Genomic DNA, 19573 nt, shown 5'->3' with positions numbered 1-19573 from the left:
CCATTGCCACCTTAAACCTTTCCCTCTCATTACTGACTTTCAAGTTTTATTGTTACTACATATTATTCCCCTACTGGACAAACTTGTCTTAATTTTTCTTTTTTTTACTATTTGTTTGTCTTTCTATTATCTTGTTTATTTCTCTTCAGTGAACGCTTGTCACATTTCCCAGTTCTGTTGCATACATGAACATAACTGATGCGCTCCTCTTTTATTCCAGATCTTCAATCAAAATGAGAAATAAATCCAGACCTGACCCAGCATCGAACTCAATCACTTCCACAGCAATACTGGGTGTCTTTATTCCTTGCTCACTGTTCAGTCAAGGAGAAGTTTTGCGTTACCAAATCAGAGACTCTGATTTAATCTCTCAGGTCGCATAACAATCAGAGCGCTCCCCTGGCAAACCCAGCGCCTGCGAGATTACAATTACTTCCTCTGGTTTTATATCTTGATCAAAGAAATTGGATGCACCTGGTAAAATTTGTTTTTTGTTTATTATTCACGTCTTAATTATACCATTAGAAATTACAGCAGAACTCATTTTACCTAGCATTAGCTATGCAATACACAATGAACAGAGATAGATGCATCCAGGGATAAGTCGGCCGCTCTGTCTCTGCACAGGGTGACTCAGCAGTGGAAGAAGCCTCGAATGCACTGGAGGAGCCTTGCTGCCTGTGTTGGACGAGGTGGCTAGAGGTACGTGAGATGAGCCTCACTGCTGGAGACTTACTGATGGGAAGAAGGTTCATGTGGCAAGGTACTCAGATTTGTTCTTTTCACAGAATCACAGAACGGTTTGGGTGGGAAGGGACCTTTAAAGGTCACCTCGTCCAACCCCCCTGCCATGAGCAGGGACATCTTCCACTAGATCAGGTTGCTCAGAGCCCCGTCCAACCTGACCTGGAATGTTCCCAGGGATGGGGCATCCACCACCTCTCTGGGCAACCTCTTCCAGTGCCTCACCACCCTCATCGTAAAACATTTCTTCTTTATATCTAGTCTGAACCTCCTCTCTTTTAGTTTATAACCATTACCCCTTGTCCTATCACTACAGGCCCTACTAAAAAGTCTGTCCCCATCTTTCTTCTTTAAGTTTTTATAAGGTCTCCCCAGCGCCTTCTCTTCTCCAGGCTGAACAACCCCAACTCTCTCAGCCTGTCCTCACAGGAGAGGTGCTCCAGCCCCCTGATCACCTTCGTGTCCCTCCTCTGGACCCGCTCCAACAGGTCCGTGTCCTTCTCATGTTGCGGACCCCAGAGCTGGACGCAGTACTGCAGGTGGGCTCTCACCAGAGCGGAGCAGAGGGGCAGAATCCCCTCCCTCGACCTGCTGGTCACGCTTCTTGTGACGCAGCCCAGGATACGGTTGGCTTTCTGGGCTGCAAACGCACATTGCTGGCTCATATTCAGTTTTTCATCCATTAATACCCCCAAGTCCTTCTCTGCAGGGCTGCTCTCAGTTTCTATCTGGTAAAATTAAAAAAATATTTTTTCAGTTGCCCATCAGATGAACCCATGTCCTTTGCAGTTTTGCTGGTGGTTTGTTGTTCTTCAGTCGTAGAGCAGAATGATCCAGAATGAATGAGATGGCCGAGCAAGCCCCCCGTGTATTTCGCTGCAGCGCAGAGAGCACCCAGGTCCCCAGGCTGCTCTTTTGGGAGAGACACGGGAGGGACAGCGGCACTAACTGGGGACAGCGAGCCAGGAGGCAAGAGGGCCAGATCCCGACTCGATAAAGACTGAAACAAGCACACCATGTCACCGAGCCTTGCTGGTGCTGGCACGATCTCCAGCCACCAAACCTTCCCATGGACGTTTCATTACAGCCTGCACCTTTCCCCCAAACTAAAAAAAGTTTTGCATCAGGAAACTCCTGTGTAATTCTTGCAGGGGAAAAAAGAGGAGGGAAACAGCTCAGTACTTCTCCCAAACAGATAAAGATGGAGTGAGTAATTTTCGGGGAATTCACTGTACCAAGAGGTTGGGCTACTGGGGTGGCACAATGAGGGACTCGGTCCCCGGCAGGGTCACAGCCACGACACCGTTCACCTCCGGTAAATCCATGCTTGTGGCTCCGAGTGACGGGCTCCGCTCACGCTCCCGTAAACACCCTCGCAGTCCGTTCCTCCTCACCCTGCTCTCAGCTCTCGTGCAAACACAGGAAAGGCTACCGACATCTGAAAAACTTCATAGGCTGTCTCCTGTGTCAATCTGAACTTCAATCTTCAATTTTTACTTTAAAAAAAAGCATTCATATTATAATTATGGAAATAAATTACATTTAAATCAGGTACTGAGGAAGCATGAAATAATACTGTCTGCCAATTGCTGGGATTAAATGAATTTTGATAAATTCACGAGCATGATAGCTCAAAGCATTTCTGAAATGGCACGCAGCTTCGCCAAATATTATCTGAGCTGTATTTTAAACTGAAAATGAAGCATTAAAGATACAGTGTGTTCCTTGATCTGGTGAATGCTGTCTGGGGTCTGTAGCTCCTGCAGCTGGAGATGCCACACTAAATCCCTTTGATTGGGGTGCATTTCTCCAACTATAGATTACATCCCAGAGCCTCATAGAAAATTTCTGCCTACAGAACTGCAGGAACTAACACTACACGCTTTTTTTTTTTTAATAAAACTATATACCCTGTCGTATGCTATACAGCAAAGGGTTGACGTGGAAAAAATAACCTGCTCAAGCACACGCACGCTCTCAAGAGAAAGGCAGACTTAAAAACGATCCTGTCATTTTCACAAGAGGAAAGGCAAGGCAGACCAATCTTCAGGACTTTTCTCCCATTTTTAATTTTTACTTCTGTTTCAAACCAGCTTTCAGAAAAGCAGCGCAGGAGTCGCTGCCCTTCGAGAGCATCCCGGCTCCTTGCCCGGGGGCTGCCCTCCGGGTTTGGCTACCGATGCGAAAATAAACTGCCAGAGACTACACGGACCGAGCTGCAAAGACAACGTGAAGCAAAGACCAAAGGCAGCCGGTCGTGACAAGCAAGGTGCTCCTCATTTTGGTTTTGTCCGGTGGCAAAAGCACCGGGCAGGAGCAGGGAAAGGTGGCCAGCTCCTGTCCCTCCAACAGCAGCAGTCCCTGACTGATGAGGCTACTAAATCTAAATTTAAACCAGAGCACGGGTTGCAATTCAAAAAGCAGAGCGGGGCAGCATGGGGAGGAGGTTGGTGGTAGGGGATGTAGGAACAAAACCTGCCCAAATCCCAAATGTGTATATGGACAACTACAGGCTTTCTCCTTCCTTTATCTCTCACCTATAAAACAGGACAGATTAAATGTCTTTGTCCCTCCTCTATGTAGGCTGTTAGCTTGCCCATGCAGGAGTTATTTCTTGCTGTTTTATTGCGCAGCCTTCTAGCAGAAGGGACCTTAACCCTGGGAAAGGTCTCTGTGTGGTGCCATAAAAGAAGAAATTGCAGAAAGTTTTGGCGCTGCAGACGTGCTCTCTCAGTTCCGTCCTTTCCTTCTCGGGACAGCTAGGACCGTGCTACCGCCTTCGCTCAGGCTTGGCTAAAGCCAGGCTCTCGCTGTGGCCCTTTGGCTGCTCTTCTTTGGGCAAGAGACCAAAGTGGTTTCAGGCAGACCCAGAATGAGGAGGATGAACAGATATCCTAAAGGGATTTTCTCTTCTTTTACACCTGCTCCAAACAAACAGAGGAAGGCTGGGAAGGCTGCAGCCAACTGACTTCTTTACAGAACAGACTTCTGCTTAAATAAAGAGAAAAATAAATACCCTCTTTTTCCAGATTCCTGAAACAAGGGCACCTAGGCACACTCCTGTTTTCTGGAATAGTCCCATGCAAACCTTCTCGTTAGCAATGATTTTTGTTCACAGACAGGTGAAGCATTTGAAACACTTGCAGAGGATAATTTTCAGACTCATGAATAACAATCTTTCCCTTTCTCACTTACGGTGACATTTAAAACCAAAGTGGAGTACAGGGCTGCAGTTCTACACTTCACAGTGTGAATTAAATCTACATACATTATGCAAAATATTCATTTTCACTTGTTTTCCTTTTGTTTTTATAATTATAAGTGTGAAGTAATTTATTCTGCCAAGATCCAGCCTGTATTACAAGGGAAAACTGAATTTGCTGGGTAGACGTAAGTAGCACTCGAAAAAAATATTCCAGAGGTGTCAAACGTACAATAACAGTGCCAACCAAGCCGGGGGTCTCACGGATGAATCCCACTGAAGCTCCAGCCCAGAATAACGCAGATTAAACCAGAGCTGGGGTTCACCAGCTCCCTGGCTCGGGGTTCCCCACACCCCCGGCCCCCTCCATGTCGCTCTTCACAAGGTCTATTTTAGAGGCTCCCAACAGCTCTCCTCCAGCACCCTTTATCGAGGTGCCTATTTATTTCTGAATTAAACTTAGGGCAGACTGGCTCAGCCTTTTTAAAATGAAAGCACTGCCCCTCCTGATCCCCACACAGCCTCACCGCCTGACTGAAGCCCCCCCCTTTTAGACCATGCCTTCTCCATCGCCGCTCTTCCAGAGGTCAAGGAGACCTGGGGGGGGACCTGCGGACCACAGGGTAATTTAGAGTGGCAGCAACCCTACCGGGAGCGGGTGGATGTGAGACAGGAGCATCGCTTCCATCGGGGATGTCACCAACCCACCCGTGACCCAGGGACACCTGCAGAAGGGCTCTATGCTGTAGATACACTAAACAAATACAAGAGCTTCTCCAGTGCATGATCCCCCCTCTGCTGATTTGCTCCAGGTTCTATACAGCTTCTACTAACGCTGCCCAGAAATTGGTATTTTTAGTTGATCTGGTGTAGTATTCAGAAGCAATGGGTTACCAGACAGAAAATTGTCATTCTTAACCTCATGCAAATTTTCAGCTCTTTTGGTAGAATAACAAGGGAGAGTTATCAACTTTGTAATGAAATTAGATAAATATTTGTAATTATAAAGGGATATATATCAGTCACCCTGGTTCCGCATTCAATTTTTTTTTGCTAGCATCAATCTACAGCATGGAAAGGAACAACAGTGAAATTTTTATGCGACTGAGGTGCATGCCAGGCACTGTTTCCAAATGTGCTCATTAGCACAGGTTAGCTGCTACATTTCTGAGGGGAGAAAATCCCAGCAAGCTTAACATACCTAGCTGAAGCCCACGGCAAGGTATTTCTTGCCTATTCCCTGATTTTAAACTCTCATGTAAAAGCAAACATTTTTTCCCCATGAAAATGACCTTAAATTAGTAATCCAAACCCAGGCCAGGGCCAGCTGAACTCACATACCTTGCTTTATTAGCATGAATGAGAAAGAGATTGCCTGAATTTTTACCAGAAGGAAAATTACCTGTTTATAAATCTCACTTTAAAAGCTTAGTTGACACCTCTTATATCATCTTTAAACAAAACGTTGGTACGGAAAAAGCCCCTCCGGCTGTGGGGCTCCGTCAGGAGCTGGCACATCCCTGAAGCCTCTGGAGCCTGTCTCTGGTCTGGCTTCTGCTTTATGAACTCTTACCAGCCCCGCCGAAAGAATTTTTCCTTCGTTTTTATGGGTTTTACACTTTTGTAGCCCAAATGACTCCAATGAAGTTATTCCTGTTTTAGCCAGGTGTGGGGATCAGGCTCAGTGACTTCAACAGGAGTCAGCCGTGCGTAGGTTTTGTGATATCAGACACAACTAAGTGATTCTGAATGCAAACTAAAATTCAATTTATCTCCCGGAGCCTGTGAGCCACGGGAGCACAGCACTAGCTCGGGGAAGGATGCTGGTGCATCTGCTGTGACGAGCAGAGATTGAAGCCCTGGCACATTTGCTACCCCTGTGTCTAAAAAGCACAAGGAAAACCCAGGCAGTTGGCTCTCCAGATGCAGCTGTAATAAAATATAGTGTCTGTTGAAAAGCTGAAAGGATACACCTGTGCCTAAGTCAAAGAGAAAATAATGAGAGAAATAGACTATCCTTATTACTAAGCATAGGAATAATGAACCAAACCAATTATGCTTGGAGACAAACACCAGCTCAGAGGGTACTGAACCTCTGATTTCTGTCCTCCACATTCAATAACCAACTCGCTTCATCGCTGCCTCTTCCGAAATACGGTGGCAGAAGAAAAAGTCTGATGAAGGCAACCGATACACGCAACCTGCCCGTCCCGGGGTCCCTCCATCCCCACTCACCATCCGAAAGCGTGGTGACCGTCACATCCTCGGTGGAGACGCCGGGGCCGTAGCGGTTGTAGGCGAGGAAGCGCAGGGTGTACTCGGTGAACTTCTTCAGCCCCTCCAGCCGGTAGGAGAGCCCGTCCACCTCCACGTTCTAGCACACAGAGACGATAAACCAAGGGGAAACGTGACCGCCAGCACCACGGCCGTGCCGAGGGATGAGCGGATTAGAGGCGAGCTTTTCACTCTTTGAGAAGTAGAGCTAAATCCTTATTTAAGTTGATATAAAAGGCAATTTGTAACAGGGCGGCTTGTTACAGCTCGGTTCTCCAAACTCGTCCACAGCCCTGCCCGCAGCTTCAGCACGGAGGGGATTTCAGCGCCTCAGAGCGGTGTTTAGTTACTTAAGGTGCAGGAGAAAAGGGGGGCTTTTGGGGGTTAAGCCAGTCGCTGCCACTTCACAGGTACGTGATAGGGAAAGAAAATAAAGGCAAAGAGTCTACGGGGAATTTTGGAGAAAAGGAGGAAGTAAAATAAAGCAAGCACAGAAAAAATGGGGACAGTATAAAAGTTCCCGTAAGACTACTGAAGCACCTGCCACAAGACTGCTGATGCCTGTGATTAACACGTGCTATCAGGTGAGAAAAAAAAGACGTCTCCGCTTTCTACCCTGCCCTATTCTTTGCTAAAAACCTATTCAGGCCATACTCTACCTACAGAGCTCATCTCCACTGCCACTGCTGCACTCCTATCAAATATTGGTTATTAAATGGCCAGCGGGAAGTGTCTGAGCAGTTTGTAATCTGCAGAAATCAAGGCTGCTGCTTTGCCACTCGAAAGCATGTGTTCACGGCAGAGTTAGGAGCACAATTAAGTGCACAGCATCAACACCAATTTTTGCTATGAGCATCTGTCAGCCTGGAGACAAAAAGTATCATTTCTAGCCTGGATTCATATTATTTTATCCTCCTACTTGAAAGAAGTTACAAGAAGCAACTAAAAATATATATTCTACAAAGATCACATGTACAACCTGCCATTAACGTGTTGATGGTTTTGCACAATGTAAAGGAGGAGTCTAAAGGGTCTTTAAATGCTCTTTGGCATTATTCTGAAATTTCAGCATAAATCCGAGGAATGGTTAATATATAACAGGCTGCCGCCTTCTACCTCCTGAACCCATTTTATACTAGCAGAAATTTATTTTGCTTGATTTGCTCTTTTATCACTGGTCTGTGCAACGTTTACCTAACCTGGAGGATTAATCCATAAAACCCTCACTCTTGAGCCTTTACAGCGCTCTAAAGACCTGCAGATTCCTACAGCAAATATGTCCTTTTCACATGGAGAGCAGTCACCGCTCACCTGCTCTCTTCCAGTCGCCATCTCCGTACAGAAGAGCCTGTAGCCTTGAACCGGGCCGTTTGCATAGGCAGGAGGATCCCAGGAGACGAGAATCGAGGTAGGTGAGGTAGACACAGCCCGCAGATTTTCCACTGGCCCAGGAACTTGCACTGCATGGAAAGGAAAGGACGGTGTGAAAATCCCGTTCCCGCATCGCCCACCGCTGCGCCCGGGTCCCTGACGCGTGGCATGGCCCAGCCCAGCACACATCTCCGAGGGACGCCTGCAACGGCACTGCTTCAGCACCGTACACCTCAGAAACTCCAGAAAAAATACAAAAGGGATGATAAACCCATGGAAAATACACTGCCGAAAGACTATTGCAGATTTAGCGCCATGAATACATGAAATACTGAAAAGGATTGTTCCATCTAGGCTACATCTCTGTGCCTTTGGCTCAGAGGACGGACTTCATCTTAAAATGAATTTCTGGGAAATAATTAGCACAAATATCTAATGCATGCAATAGATGCGTTTACCTTGCGGTAGCAGGAAATCGGAGACACGCAAATCTGATCATCCAAGACCAGTTCGAGCAAAGGACTGCCATTAGAGGAGCCATTAGAAACACCCGCAGGCAAGCACCAACACAGCACCCGACACAACCAAAGTCATCTCGTAAACATACTAACTGCGAGCTTAAAGCTGCTTTCCAGCGAGGCACCGCTTAGCTGTGTGTGTTTCTGTCCCAGCTCTGTACATACCAGCTTGATGCTATTAAATTATAAATCGATTTGGTGCACTGCAGCAGGCTTTGGTTTCTTTTAGCAAGCAATTAGCCTTCAAAATCCCTCTATTAGCTTCTACTTACACCATTTGTACGTATTGGGCACGCATACCTGTTTATGCTATCTGTTTAAACTCCTTTACGAGCTACTCACTCCCTTTTAGCTGCCCGAGGGATCACAGACGACGGCTGAGATGAAGCATTAAGGGCGATCCTTGGCACGCTCTAATGAACAAGGGAGCCCACAAAGGCTGGGCTCTAGGCTGGTATCCCTCCATTTAGCAGCGGTATGAGACCGCTCCTGCAAAGCCACAGAAGCCTGGGAGCGCGGAGCAAGGCGATGGATTTGCTCCGAAGACATCACACAGCTCTTCGCGTAAAGCCCTGCGTGAGTGGGCTGATCTCGGAGCTGACCTGCTTTGAGCAGGGGCTGGACCAGAGACCTCTCCTCATCTGCAAACCCTCATTTGCCCTTAAAAGTTAGGCCAATATTAATGTCTAGCCCCAGTTCCGCTCCTAACTAATATTCCTGTGTTTGCACGGTGCCCAGCGCTTACAGAAATTGCAGGGCTGTAACAAGCTCGTCTGAGAAGCCACATAATGACAACAAAAGTGTTAAAATAGCCCACCCTTGAAACTATTCCCTGGTTTGATTAGTTCTGAAAATACAGAGGTTTGCAATAGGTTTAGCCTTAAGTAGAGATCATTTGAAATGCAAACTTTTGATTGCCTTGACCAGATCACGGTGGTGGGTGAAGAAGCACACAACTCCTCCTCAAATGGCAACACAAAACAATCCCTTGTAATTTTTAAAGAAACCATACTTGATCACCTTTTGTTACATAGCCTGTATCTTCAAATGCTCCAATTTTACCCTGAATGCAAATTATCACACATCGACTACATCACGCTTTTAGATGTCAGCTTAAATCAGTTATTAAAATAAAAGAGCTAAAAAAGCTTAATAAACTCCTCTACCAGCAGTACCAGAAAATCACTCCCTGCAAGTCTCAGCTGGACCTAACCCTAACTCCAGATGTTTGGAGATGAAGCTATCTATAAGCTTATCTGTGCCTTCATCTCGAACTCAAGCAAAATTGGAAGAAAAAACCAACAAATTATGATTGTGGCAAAAATATAAAGGTCAACCAGAATGTTATTTCTGAGAATCTTCAACACCAAATAGTATCTTTCTACTTTCAATAGGGAGTGTGCTGTGGCATAAAACAAACTCACAAGCTATTGTGCAACCGGCAGATAACAGAATTACAGCTCCTAGAACAGGCTTTCCACAAAGTTACATCCCCATTACAAGGCAGTTTCACACTAACAGCTCTCTTTTGTAAATCTGGAAGCGTGCGGCGAGCAGCGATACCTGAGGAGCGCCTGACCCTGCGCTCCCTCGATCCGTCCCTCTCCGGAAAAACAGGGATGGCAGAGCTGGGCACTGGGGAAAGGTGCCCAGAAACGTCATCAACAAAACACAGATAGCCTTTGATCACAAGTAATTTCAGGTTTCGATGCAGTGTAGATATATTTAATATATTTTTATTTCCTTCGGCCAGCCTTCCTTTTCATCCTATTTCAGTATTTCTGACAGGCACTCTAATGTGCTTAAGGTCTCAGTATTTTCAGCACACACAAAGCATTTAATAATCTCTCCTGATCCCTTCTGTCAAATAACAATCTCGTGAAAATTAGCATTACGTTTTAAATCTTTTCCTAAATTCTTCTTTTTCTAAATAGCAGAGAGGCCCTAGAACTGCTTTACATTCCATTAAAACAAGATATTAAATCATGTTTCTTCTAAAGTCAGTCTTTTACAACTACCAGCATCCTTTTTCTAAGAAAAAAGGATAAAGGAAAGAGGGCAGGCAGATGACTGATGCATTTTCTTTTACCACAGGCTCCACATAATGCTTCAATATATTCAAAAAATCACTGTTCCTCTGAGAATGCCCTTCCGCTCCCATAAAAGACCAGTTCAGCGCCTCAGACTGTTTCATAAATACAAGCTACAACAACTGCTTGCAAAGAGTTTGATGCTGCTCTCACAACTGCCAGTTTTGCGGTTATTTGGTGGAATTACTCCTATTCAGTAGCAGTAAAAGCAATCAGGTCCAAAGCCAGAAATGGTCAAATGCTTTGCTTTTTTTTTTTTTTTTTTTTTTCCCCCAATGCTGATTTTAGGAATATGAATTAACTGCCTTTCTGTTATTGCTAACGTTAGCTGTCAGCGTGGCTGATTTACGGGGGTGAATAGCTGTATCCACGCTGCCCCGAAAGCCAACGTTCCTGGGGCTGAAAGATGATACTTACCATAAGCACCCGATACATGCCTTGATTTTAGGTATATACTCTTGCAGAAAGAAGTAACCGTGTTCTTATCATATTCACTGCAGAGGAGTACTGTTGTGCTTCTAATCTGAGCTGGCCCCAGCAAAGAGGGCTGTCCTCCATGTAAATGGTACGTCTTGCTTTTCATCTTCCAGCACTTCTCCAGTCTTACAGCCTATGGGCTATTTTTGGAGCTCACCTCCAGCCAGCGGTCCCTATAAACCCAAAGATGTCACGTCCAGTTGGCAAGAGGCGAAGCGCCTGCAGAGAACGTCCATAACTCATTCCCTCCATCCATCTTACGGAGCAGTGCCGCGCATCCGCGTCCAGTCCCGGCTGCAGATGCACCACACACACGGGGCAAGCTGGGAGCCTCCGGCACGAGAAACCAAACTCCAATTCCTGCCTCCAGAGTACAAGTTGAGTCAATGCAGCTTGACTTGAGGGTCAGCAGACCCGGAGGAGCTCAGCAGGAGGGCTTCGCAGCTTAAAGCGGGCAAGAGCTGCTGGGAAGACCTGGCCACTTGTAGGGTATGAGGGCTTTAAGACTTCTAGTAACCCTGCAAGTTTGATTTGTTGTAGGAGCAGAAAGGGCAGGCATCGTGCTCCTCAAAACCTGCAAGAACACAATTTCTACTCTCATGAGCCTTCACTGTTCTTCCATAGAGACTTCCTCTTTGCTGCTGTTCAGTTAAACTTCTGATAATAGTAGTTAATAAGATACAAGAAAGATACAAGTGCCTAAAATAGGAATGTAGGCAACTACGTCAAAAATTGCTTGGCAATTGCCTAAACATGCTAAATATCTCTCTCAAATCTCACCTTTTTGTAAGTTTCTGAAGCTCTGCCTTCTGCACCTCAGGCCACCCTGCCTGCGCCGGTGGGAACCCGGCTCATACCGAAGCCCCGCTGGAGACCAGGGAGAGGAGCATCTGAACTCCTTGAGCACAGCTCTGGCACCTAAACAGTTAGTTACCCCAAGGCCGTTGCCTTAAGCTCTATCACAAGACACTGACCTTCTTTTCAGGGGTATTGACGGGCTCCAGCCTCGGGGCTCTAAGGTGTATCGATGCAGAATTGTGCACGGCAGCCTTTGGACAAGAAAGCAGAGCCATAAATACCATCTTGAAGTTGAATGCCCAAATAGGAGGTGAAAGGATCACAGTCCTACTTCTTTTCTCTCTCCTTCTGGTCCCAGGGGTCTTGACTTTGGCTGCCTGTAGTCCAAACCGACCTCCTGCCTAATGGCCATGAGGCTCCTGCACCAAGTGTGCCATTCAAAGCATTCATGCTCTGAATCCTTTCAGGTAGAAGACAGCATTAAAACTTTGCATTAAACCTTCCCAGGAGAGAGCGCGTACCACCGAGCACATACCACCACCATGCTTTCATAAGGAAAACAAAACCACTTATCCCAACTCAATTTTTTTAAAGGAATATGCCTGTTAATTCTGAGTTAGGCTTCCTTGGTCTCCAGCTCTGTGTCAGGCTAGCCATCTCCATCATGAAAGCTGGTTTTTTAAAACATTTTTCCTAGTGATTCATTCTTCTCTATAATGAGATGCAATGATTAAAATGTTCTTGTTATTACATTTCACTTTTCGTTTAAACAGCTGGTTCTGTGCTGATCTGCACTGAAAACATTTCAAACATAAAACATTTATGAAGCTACTTGCAGTTATTGATAATAGAGTGCATGCTTTGATTGCGCCTTTGATTTCCACCCCCCCCCCTTCTTTCTCTGTAGTTAACAGCTTTAACGATATTTCATTAAAATCTGGTTCCATGCTGCACGGAAAGATGCAACTTCAGAGAGCCTGCAGGCAGTGTAATTATTAACACAGCAAAACCCACCTCCCCGTGCCGGACACGCTCTGAAGACATGACAGTTGTTTGGCAGGACTGCCCCGGACGCCTCCAGCGCTATCCACAAGAGCTGGCATTGGAGTCAGCTTTTGGAAGTAGCTGTCGTTTATATTTTCACAGAGTCTTCTGGTTTTCATTAGTTTGCCCTTTAACTCCTCACGCGGTGCCCAGCTGCGCACCACAGATGGGCGCGTGGATCTAATATTCTTGGATTTGTTAAGGAACACAGGACCGGGGATGGTACCACCAAGTGATGTGATGGAGGTGGCTCAGCTCCGAACTCCGCGGTGAAGGGGAAAGAGCCTCCGTGGAGCTGCCTTTACCAAAGGAGGTTTGGAAACGCGTCCTCCTCCGTCCTCCTGCTGCGGAGGGGCAGAGGATCTGGGGCTCGGGGGAAGGACGGCGAACTCAGGGGACCTGTGCATCACCAGAGACCCCGAACGTGCCAGTGGGGCACCATACCACAATACAAATTCTAGAAAGTCCGGACCAAGAAGCAGGTGGGAGTATGGTGTTATCTTCTTACCCTGGGATCCAGTGATAGGATGGCGTGGGAACGGTTCCAAGCTGTGCCGGCGGGGTTTAGACTGGACATGAGGAAGCATTTCTTTACCAAGAGGGTGGTCAAACCCTGGAACAGGCTTCCTAGAGAGGTGGTCGATGCCCAAAGCCTGCCAGTGCTCAAGAGGCATTTGGCCAATGCTTTAACTTTTGGTCAGCCCTGAAGGGGTCAGGCAGTTGGACTAGATGATCGTTGTAGGTCCCTTCCAACTGAAAATCTATTCTATTCTTGCCAAATAAATCCTTCGCCAGAAATGGGTAAAATAGTGGCAGCAGAAGCAGCTCAACGCCTAATACAGGTGTTTCATTAATAAAGAAACTTTAAAAAGCGTCTTCACTACCCAGCGTTTTCACTCCCGTGCTTATTTTGCCTGACTTTCAAACTTTTAAGCATATATCGCAGTGCACAGTTCTAGGAACTGAACCACAGTAACCAAACTGTTAGCCCTGCTACTAAACTCAGAAAGGGAACAACATTTTAAATGGTCTCCTACTATTATTTTTACACCGTAACAATGGGCTGTATTTGTGGCAGGAAAGCCACAAGATTGCGGATGGAGGAAGAAGTACTCTGTTGTAACAGTTTCCACTGGGGAGCAAAATTTATGATGATTTCACTAATGTCAATAAGCTACTTGAAAGCAAATACGGGGTGCAAACACAAACACTAAAATAATGCCATCAAAGAAGAAATATTCTGCAGTCAGTGAGATAAATTCATTTAGAAAACAAGCTTTTGTTACGAATTCCATCTGCTTCTGGGCGTCCAAACATACCCTGCATTTGTTTGAGGTCTGAAAAATGGAAGGAAAGCCTTTCTGAATGGAAGAGCATTTACAACGGCTGGAGGCCTCGCTATGCACTTACGTAAAATGATAGCATCCGCAGAACTAAAAAGCAACTCCTATTGACTTCGATAGGGACAGAAATTCAACCTTTTATTTTGAGAAACAGTGCACAGAAAGATAGGTTACAGCAATCCTGGCTCTGGCTCAGGCTTCCAGAGGGAGCTTGGATAAATAATTTAATGCTTTTATGCTTCAATTTCCTTCCCATAAAATGGCATAATAATATATCTCCTACCCATTCTTTATCTTACCTATTTATATTGCAAGATTTCTGGGGTAGGAAGAAAGGTCCAGATAAAACAAAGATGAATGTATGTCAAACGGAACTGAGACAGAATTTCAATTCCTACACCCAAAGCTATTTTAGAAATACTCAGCAGCAGCCCATTTTATAGGATACCTTCTCTTCGACCTTCTCCTTCTCCCGGTGCTGTGCTACTGCTCCTGCAGAGGACCGGAGCGGTTACGGCTGAGCACCTCGTACCCTGCCAACCCCTGGTACGGCAGGACTAGTGACGGCAGCACCCAGGTCCCCGATGGGAGCTGAGCAGGATGGGTGAACAAACGCCGCTGCGGCAAAGCGATGCACTCGGATATCCCGCAGAGTCAACCGATATGGAAGGGGTCAACGGACCGGGCTGAACTGTTTAAATGATTTGGCACCTCCCAGGAATAGTAAGCTGGAGTGCATCCCTTCCTCAGCTGCAGAGGTTCAAGAGTCTGTCTTCTGTCTCAAATCTAGTCCCTCCGTTAAATTAGGAGAAATCATAGCACAAACAGCCTCCATCATAATTTAGGTCTCTAGACACGGCCATCCTACAAAGAAAACCTGTCTCTCTACAGAGATAGCTTTGTTTCTGATCAAAAGGTTTGAGAAAAGCTTTGTACCACCATTCAGTAAAATGTGGTGGCATTGGATCAGCTGGCGGCACTGGGCAGGTCTCTTCCCGGTGCCCAAATTGGGCTCGGTGAAGTTTATTTCATTTCCAGCTCATTACCAGTGCCCCAGTCGCCATTGTTTTAGGAAAGCTATAGGGAGACAAATACATCCCAGCGGTCTACGGCTCAGCAGAGATTTTTGGATGCATCTCAGCAAATCGACACACCGGTGCTCTTGTCCAGAGAAAGATCAGACGGTGCCAAAGCCAACTGCCGAATCTGGCTGGTGAAACACTGCCCGGTGTCTCACCAACAGCGAGCGGAAAGGACGGCGGCATCGAAACGCTCCCTTGAGGGACGTAAGGGCGAAGGCAACGGACCCTAGTGCAAAAGAGCTTCCAACTGCAATGTCTTTCATACTGGTAAGGTGACATCTTCATCACTGTCATCTGCCTCTCAGTGCTCACCCACAGCCCGAACCGCCATCTCCTCGGCACGCAGGGTCAATCCTGCCTTGGCGAGGGGTGCCAAGCGTGGTCCGTCTGTCCTACACCGCTCCCGGCTGAGGGGCATCCAGGCAAGGGCCACTGTGCCGCTGCATTACTGTTTGCATCAGCGACCTATAAATATGGAGATTTCATGCAAATGGTGCAATGCCTTGATTTGCATAGCTGATTAAGATACGCTCATCTGTTCTGCAGTTTTCTTTTTTCAGGTAAAAGTGGTTTTAATTTTCTGCTCCTTCTCGGCAAGTCAGTCAAAGCAAGTATTTTACTTCGCATAATGGTGCCTTTGCATCTCAGCAAACCTGGAGCAGAATTACAACACACTTCTAGCCAGCAAAGCTTATTATTTATAAAAGGCAATGATTAGGTGACAAGCACTGAATTCTTCATATCAACCACCTCCATGAACCACTAAAAGGCAGGAGTGTGCAGCGTAGACAAGCCTCAGAAATGGAAAATTCCTCTTCTCGTTTAGAGCATTTGGTATATTTTCACTGAAGCAGATTATTTCTGGTAAACATGGTCTTCACAGACATCAAAACATTTGGAAAGAATAGTGACAACTTTTGCTTAGCAAGAAAAATGAAGCAAAGTAATTCCATAATGCTGAAACATCCAGTAATGCCATTTTCAAACCGAAGTATTTATTTTCTAAATAATTTTTAAATTACTTGCACCGATTTTGGTGTAAGCTTTTCACAAGTTTTACAACACTGGATGACAGAATGGGATGTATTGTTTCATTAAAGCAAAAAAAAAAAAAAAAAAAAGGAAAGCAATCAAGAATTGTTTTCACTGTACTTCAAAATACAAGAGCCTCCACCATCATCATTTCCCGTGAACCCCAGACCTCTGGTCCTTGCCCTACTCTTGCTATCCTCAACCCATATTTAAAGAGTCTGATGGAAAACACAAAATAGTTTTAAAGAAGAAATAAGCAGAGAGGAATGTTTTTAATAAAATATACTATCACTATTCTTTCACAAGTAAATTTTAAGTTCATGAAAAACAGGCAGAGATTATTGTGAGGAGAGGAGAAGATCTGTTAAAAACAATAGGAAAAAAATATTTAACACTATTTAAAATCCTTGGGAAATACCTGGAAGGCCAGTCTCCCAGAGAAAAAGCGGCTCCCCGCAGCGGGATGTGCAGCAGGGTTGTCCGTCAGACTGGCCAAGGCTCAGCAGACGGGAGGAGAAGGTCTCCCCTGCGTGTCGCAGCAAGACCACGCCAAGAGCGAGGGCTACGGCCGAGCTGGGGCTTTGTAGCAGGGAACAGGACCAGATCTGTCTCAGCATCTCACTCAGGCCAACTCCTCTGGAGCCCCAGGAAATAAAACGCAACGGCTTTTACCGCTTTTGTTCTCTCACCGAGGAGGCGGTAGCTGGTGCTGAGATTTTCAGAGACCTCTGAAAGAATATCTCAAAACCTCTCAGGAATGACGAGGGTCAGAGGTATTTTCAAACCCAGCAAAGCCAAAGAATTTTTTAAAATTTTTTCTAGAAGGCATAAAAAGATGAGTATGTGTCTCAGAAGGGAAAGTCTTTCTGGTATAGTGCCAACCTCAGTAATCAGAAGGAAAACAACACTTGAGCCTGGCGCTGATTCGCCACGTGTCGAACGTACCAGCAATTCTGCCCTACGCGAGAAGCCACAGAGATACCAACTCACAATTTCAAGAGGAAGGATTCGGTATACACATCCCTCATCTACGGGGTTTCTTCCTCTGTACAACAGAGGACACCAAGAAGGTCTCATAAAGGGGATGCAAAGGCATTTGAATTCTGTTTTAACTAGAGTATTTCATATAGCAATGCAACTTTCTGATGAGACTGACACTTTTCAAATGAGGCAGAAGAGCTGGTCAGAAAACAATTCAACAAAACCAAACCCCCGAAAGAAAAGACTCTGACTGCGTTATTTCAGTTAATTAAGATGAACGATGAACAGCAAGGAATTTGTGGTTCTTTAAATTGAACCCGAGACAATTAGAAAATGAACAATTTTACTTTCTGGGTTTGATTTGTTTTTCACTTTAACTCTTAGTCTACCAAGGTGGTAACAAATCCTCCCACTATTAATAAGCTGAATCTGCCCTCCTAACTCACAGAAAAGAAGAGCTTGCACGATGTCTTCAAAGGATTAAGATTCCAGCATGTCGTCACCACTTCGCCCATTTTGGAAACAACGGGATGACGATGCACAGGAACGAAACACCTTTTTCAGTGTCATTGCACGAGTCAGCTGGAAACTTCAACTTCAGAGAGCTTGTGGAGTTAGCACTGTCGATCAGTAAGAATTGAGTATTTCATCGGGTCCCCTTACAGCTTCAGAGGCACACGGCTGCAGAAGGAACAGAGCTGGGGCAGAAAGGCAATGGGGTGGCACCACCGCGGCGAGGTGCAGGGTGGAAATGCACTCAGTGATGGAGACGATTTGGAAAGATGGAAATTTTTCAACTGAGTAAATATCTTCAAGAATCTGATCACGATGGGTTTTGTAGAAATACTGGAAGAACTGACCACACGCTCACCTGATCACTTTTTTTGCTGCTTGAACAGGAGGTGACAATCAATCTAAGCTTCAAGAAAGGTGTGCAGAATATTTTCCTCTCCTTTGCAACTTTTTTTCCACAGTCTCTAGGAAGCAGTACAAAATAAATTTCCATTTCTCTCTTACTTAATCCCTCCTCATTGTAAACGGCCTTTACAAAAGTCTTAATCAAGCTCCCCATGACGCACAGGGAACCATACATCCAGCAGGTAAGTGCAGATGGAGTCACTGAATCTGGCTTAAGGTACTGCATTTTTTTCAACACAAGAAACTAGAAATTCAATGGGAAATAGAAAGAAAAAAGAAAAGAAAAAGGCCACAGCACTAAAACTAGCCAGAGTCTGAAGAATAAAACAGCATGAGGTGATCTTTAATCTCAATTATCAATGCTAACAGCCTTTATTAACCAACCCTGACTCCAGTTTAAACATATCTAAAAAGCAACAAGCTGGCCCGACCGCCCCTGCGGCATGTACAGACCCAGCCTCGATACAGCAGAGGTGGCCGGGGAGCACAGGAGCTGGGAACGGGAGCGGGCAGATCGCTTGCCATGGGAAAATGGCTCAGATTCCCCACAAAATAAGATAAATTTCTACTTGATTTGAAATTATACCTGGTGTAAAAACAAAAACGCAGGAAACAAAAAGACAAAATTCCTACCGCAGATGTGTTCAGGGGATCTGAGTTCATATTTTCCATTGAGAAAATACAAATTAATTCCACAAGAGAACAGTAAGGATACCAGGGCCAGGGCAGACGCATTACCCAGTCCCATGCTGGGGACACCACCAGTGTCCCATCCTGCTTCTGCAGCAACCTTCTGCAAAGTGAAGCACCTTCCAAGAGTTGAGACTGAAGCAACTCTTCTCTCTCAAGAAAAAGACAAACCCCCCCCCCCCGCAAAATACCAGGAAAGAAAAAGTGGATGGGAAGCCAAAAGCAGGACAGAAAACCAGACATCACCATCTTTCCCTTTAGGTCTGCCCAACTTTTAGAAAGGAAGATACGTTTCATTAAAATTTAAAGCAATTGAAAACCTCCCCCCCCCGCCAATGCTCCACATAAATTACTCATAAAATTAAAGAACCATGCAAGAATGGCATAAAGTTACCCCAGGGTGTATTTTACTGAGCCATTATGGAAGAATACACACAAATGAGGAGGATATTAATGACTCCACAGAACACATTTTTCAGTACTGCTTCACCCTTTCATCAAATGACAAGAAAAATTCACTACCGAGGCACTACACTGGAGATGCTTATGTTTTCTGCCTGCCCCAGCTCCCTCTTAGAGATTGATGAATGTATGAAATATATATAAATACCCCTGCACCTTGCAAAACGGACACTGTCCAAACACAAAGTGGCCATTCATTATTCTGGGGATCTTTCCGTACACACAAAATTTGGCAGAGTGAGAATGCAGACTCGGACTGAGACTTTTTTCTACTTTAAAAAAATATATGTAATGCTGTTGTAAACAGATGGATGGAGAGCAGGAGCGCCATGTCCTCAGTTCATCACTGTGACAGACGATGCAGGACAGGCTGCAGCAGAGAAGGCTCCTGATGGAGCCCACGGCTCCCTCATTAGATGGGATTAGCTGCAGGTCTGTTAAAAACTAGTAATTTTTCTTACATCAGTACATGATGGAAAGGGAAATCCCTGCCACGAAGGATATCGTTTAAGCAGCATTGATAGACCTATACCTGGGCGTGAGGAAG

The 19573-nt window shown here is 45.5% G+C and overlaps 1 protein-coding gene across 2 annotated transcripts in view; it reads right to left on the bottom strand.

Moving 5' to 3' along the window:
* DCC (DCC netrin 1 receptor) overlaps positions 1 to 19573 on the bottom strand; it is a 572411-nt gene that overhangs the window by 142677 nt on the left and 410161 nt on the right. For both annotated transcript variants that reach the window (XM_052778515.1, XM_052778516.1), the window contains exons 10-11: positions 7532 to 7680; positions 6182 to 6320 (exon numbers count right to left, since the gene is read on the bottom strand). In XM_052778515.1, the coding sequence (XP_052634475.1) occupies positions 6182 to 6320; positions 7532 to 7680 (288 nt within the window). The remainder of the gene's footprint in view (positions 1 to 6181; positions 6321 to 7531; positions 7681 to 19573) is intronic.

Source organism: Harpia harpyja, chromosome Z (genome assembly GCF_026419915.1).
Source record: "Harpia harpyja isolate bHarHar1 chromosome Z, bHarHar1 primary haplotype, whole genome shotgun sequence".
Lineage (NCBI taxonomy): Eukaryota > Metazoa > Chordata > Aves > Accipitriformes > Accipitridae > Harpia > Harpia harpyja.
This window is presented reverse-complemented; position numbering and strand designations above follow the sequence as displayed.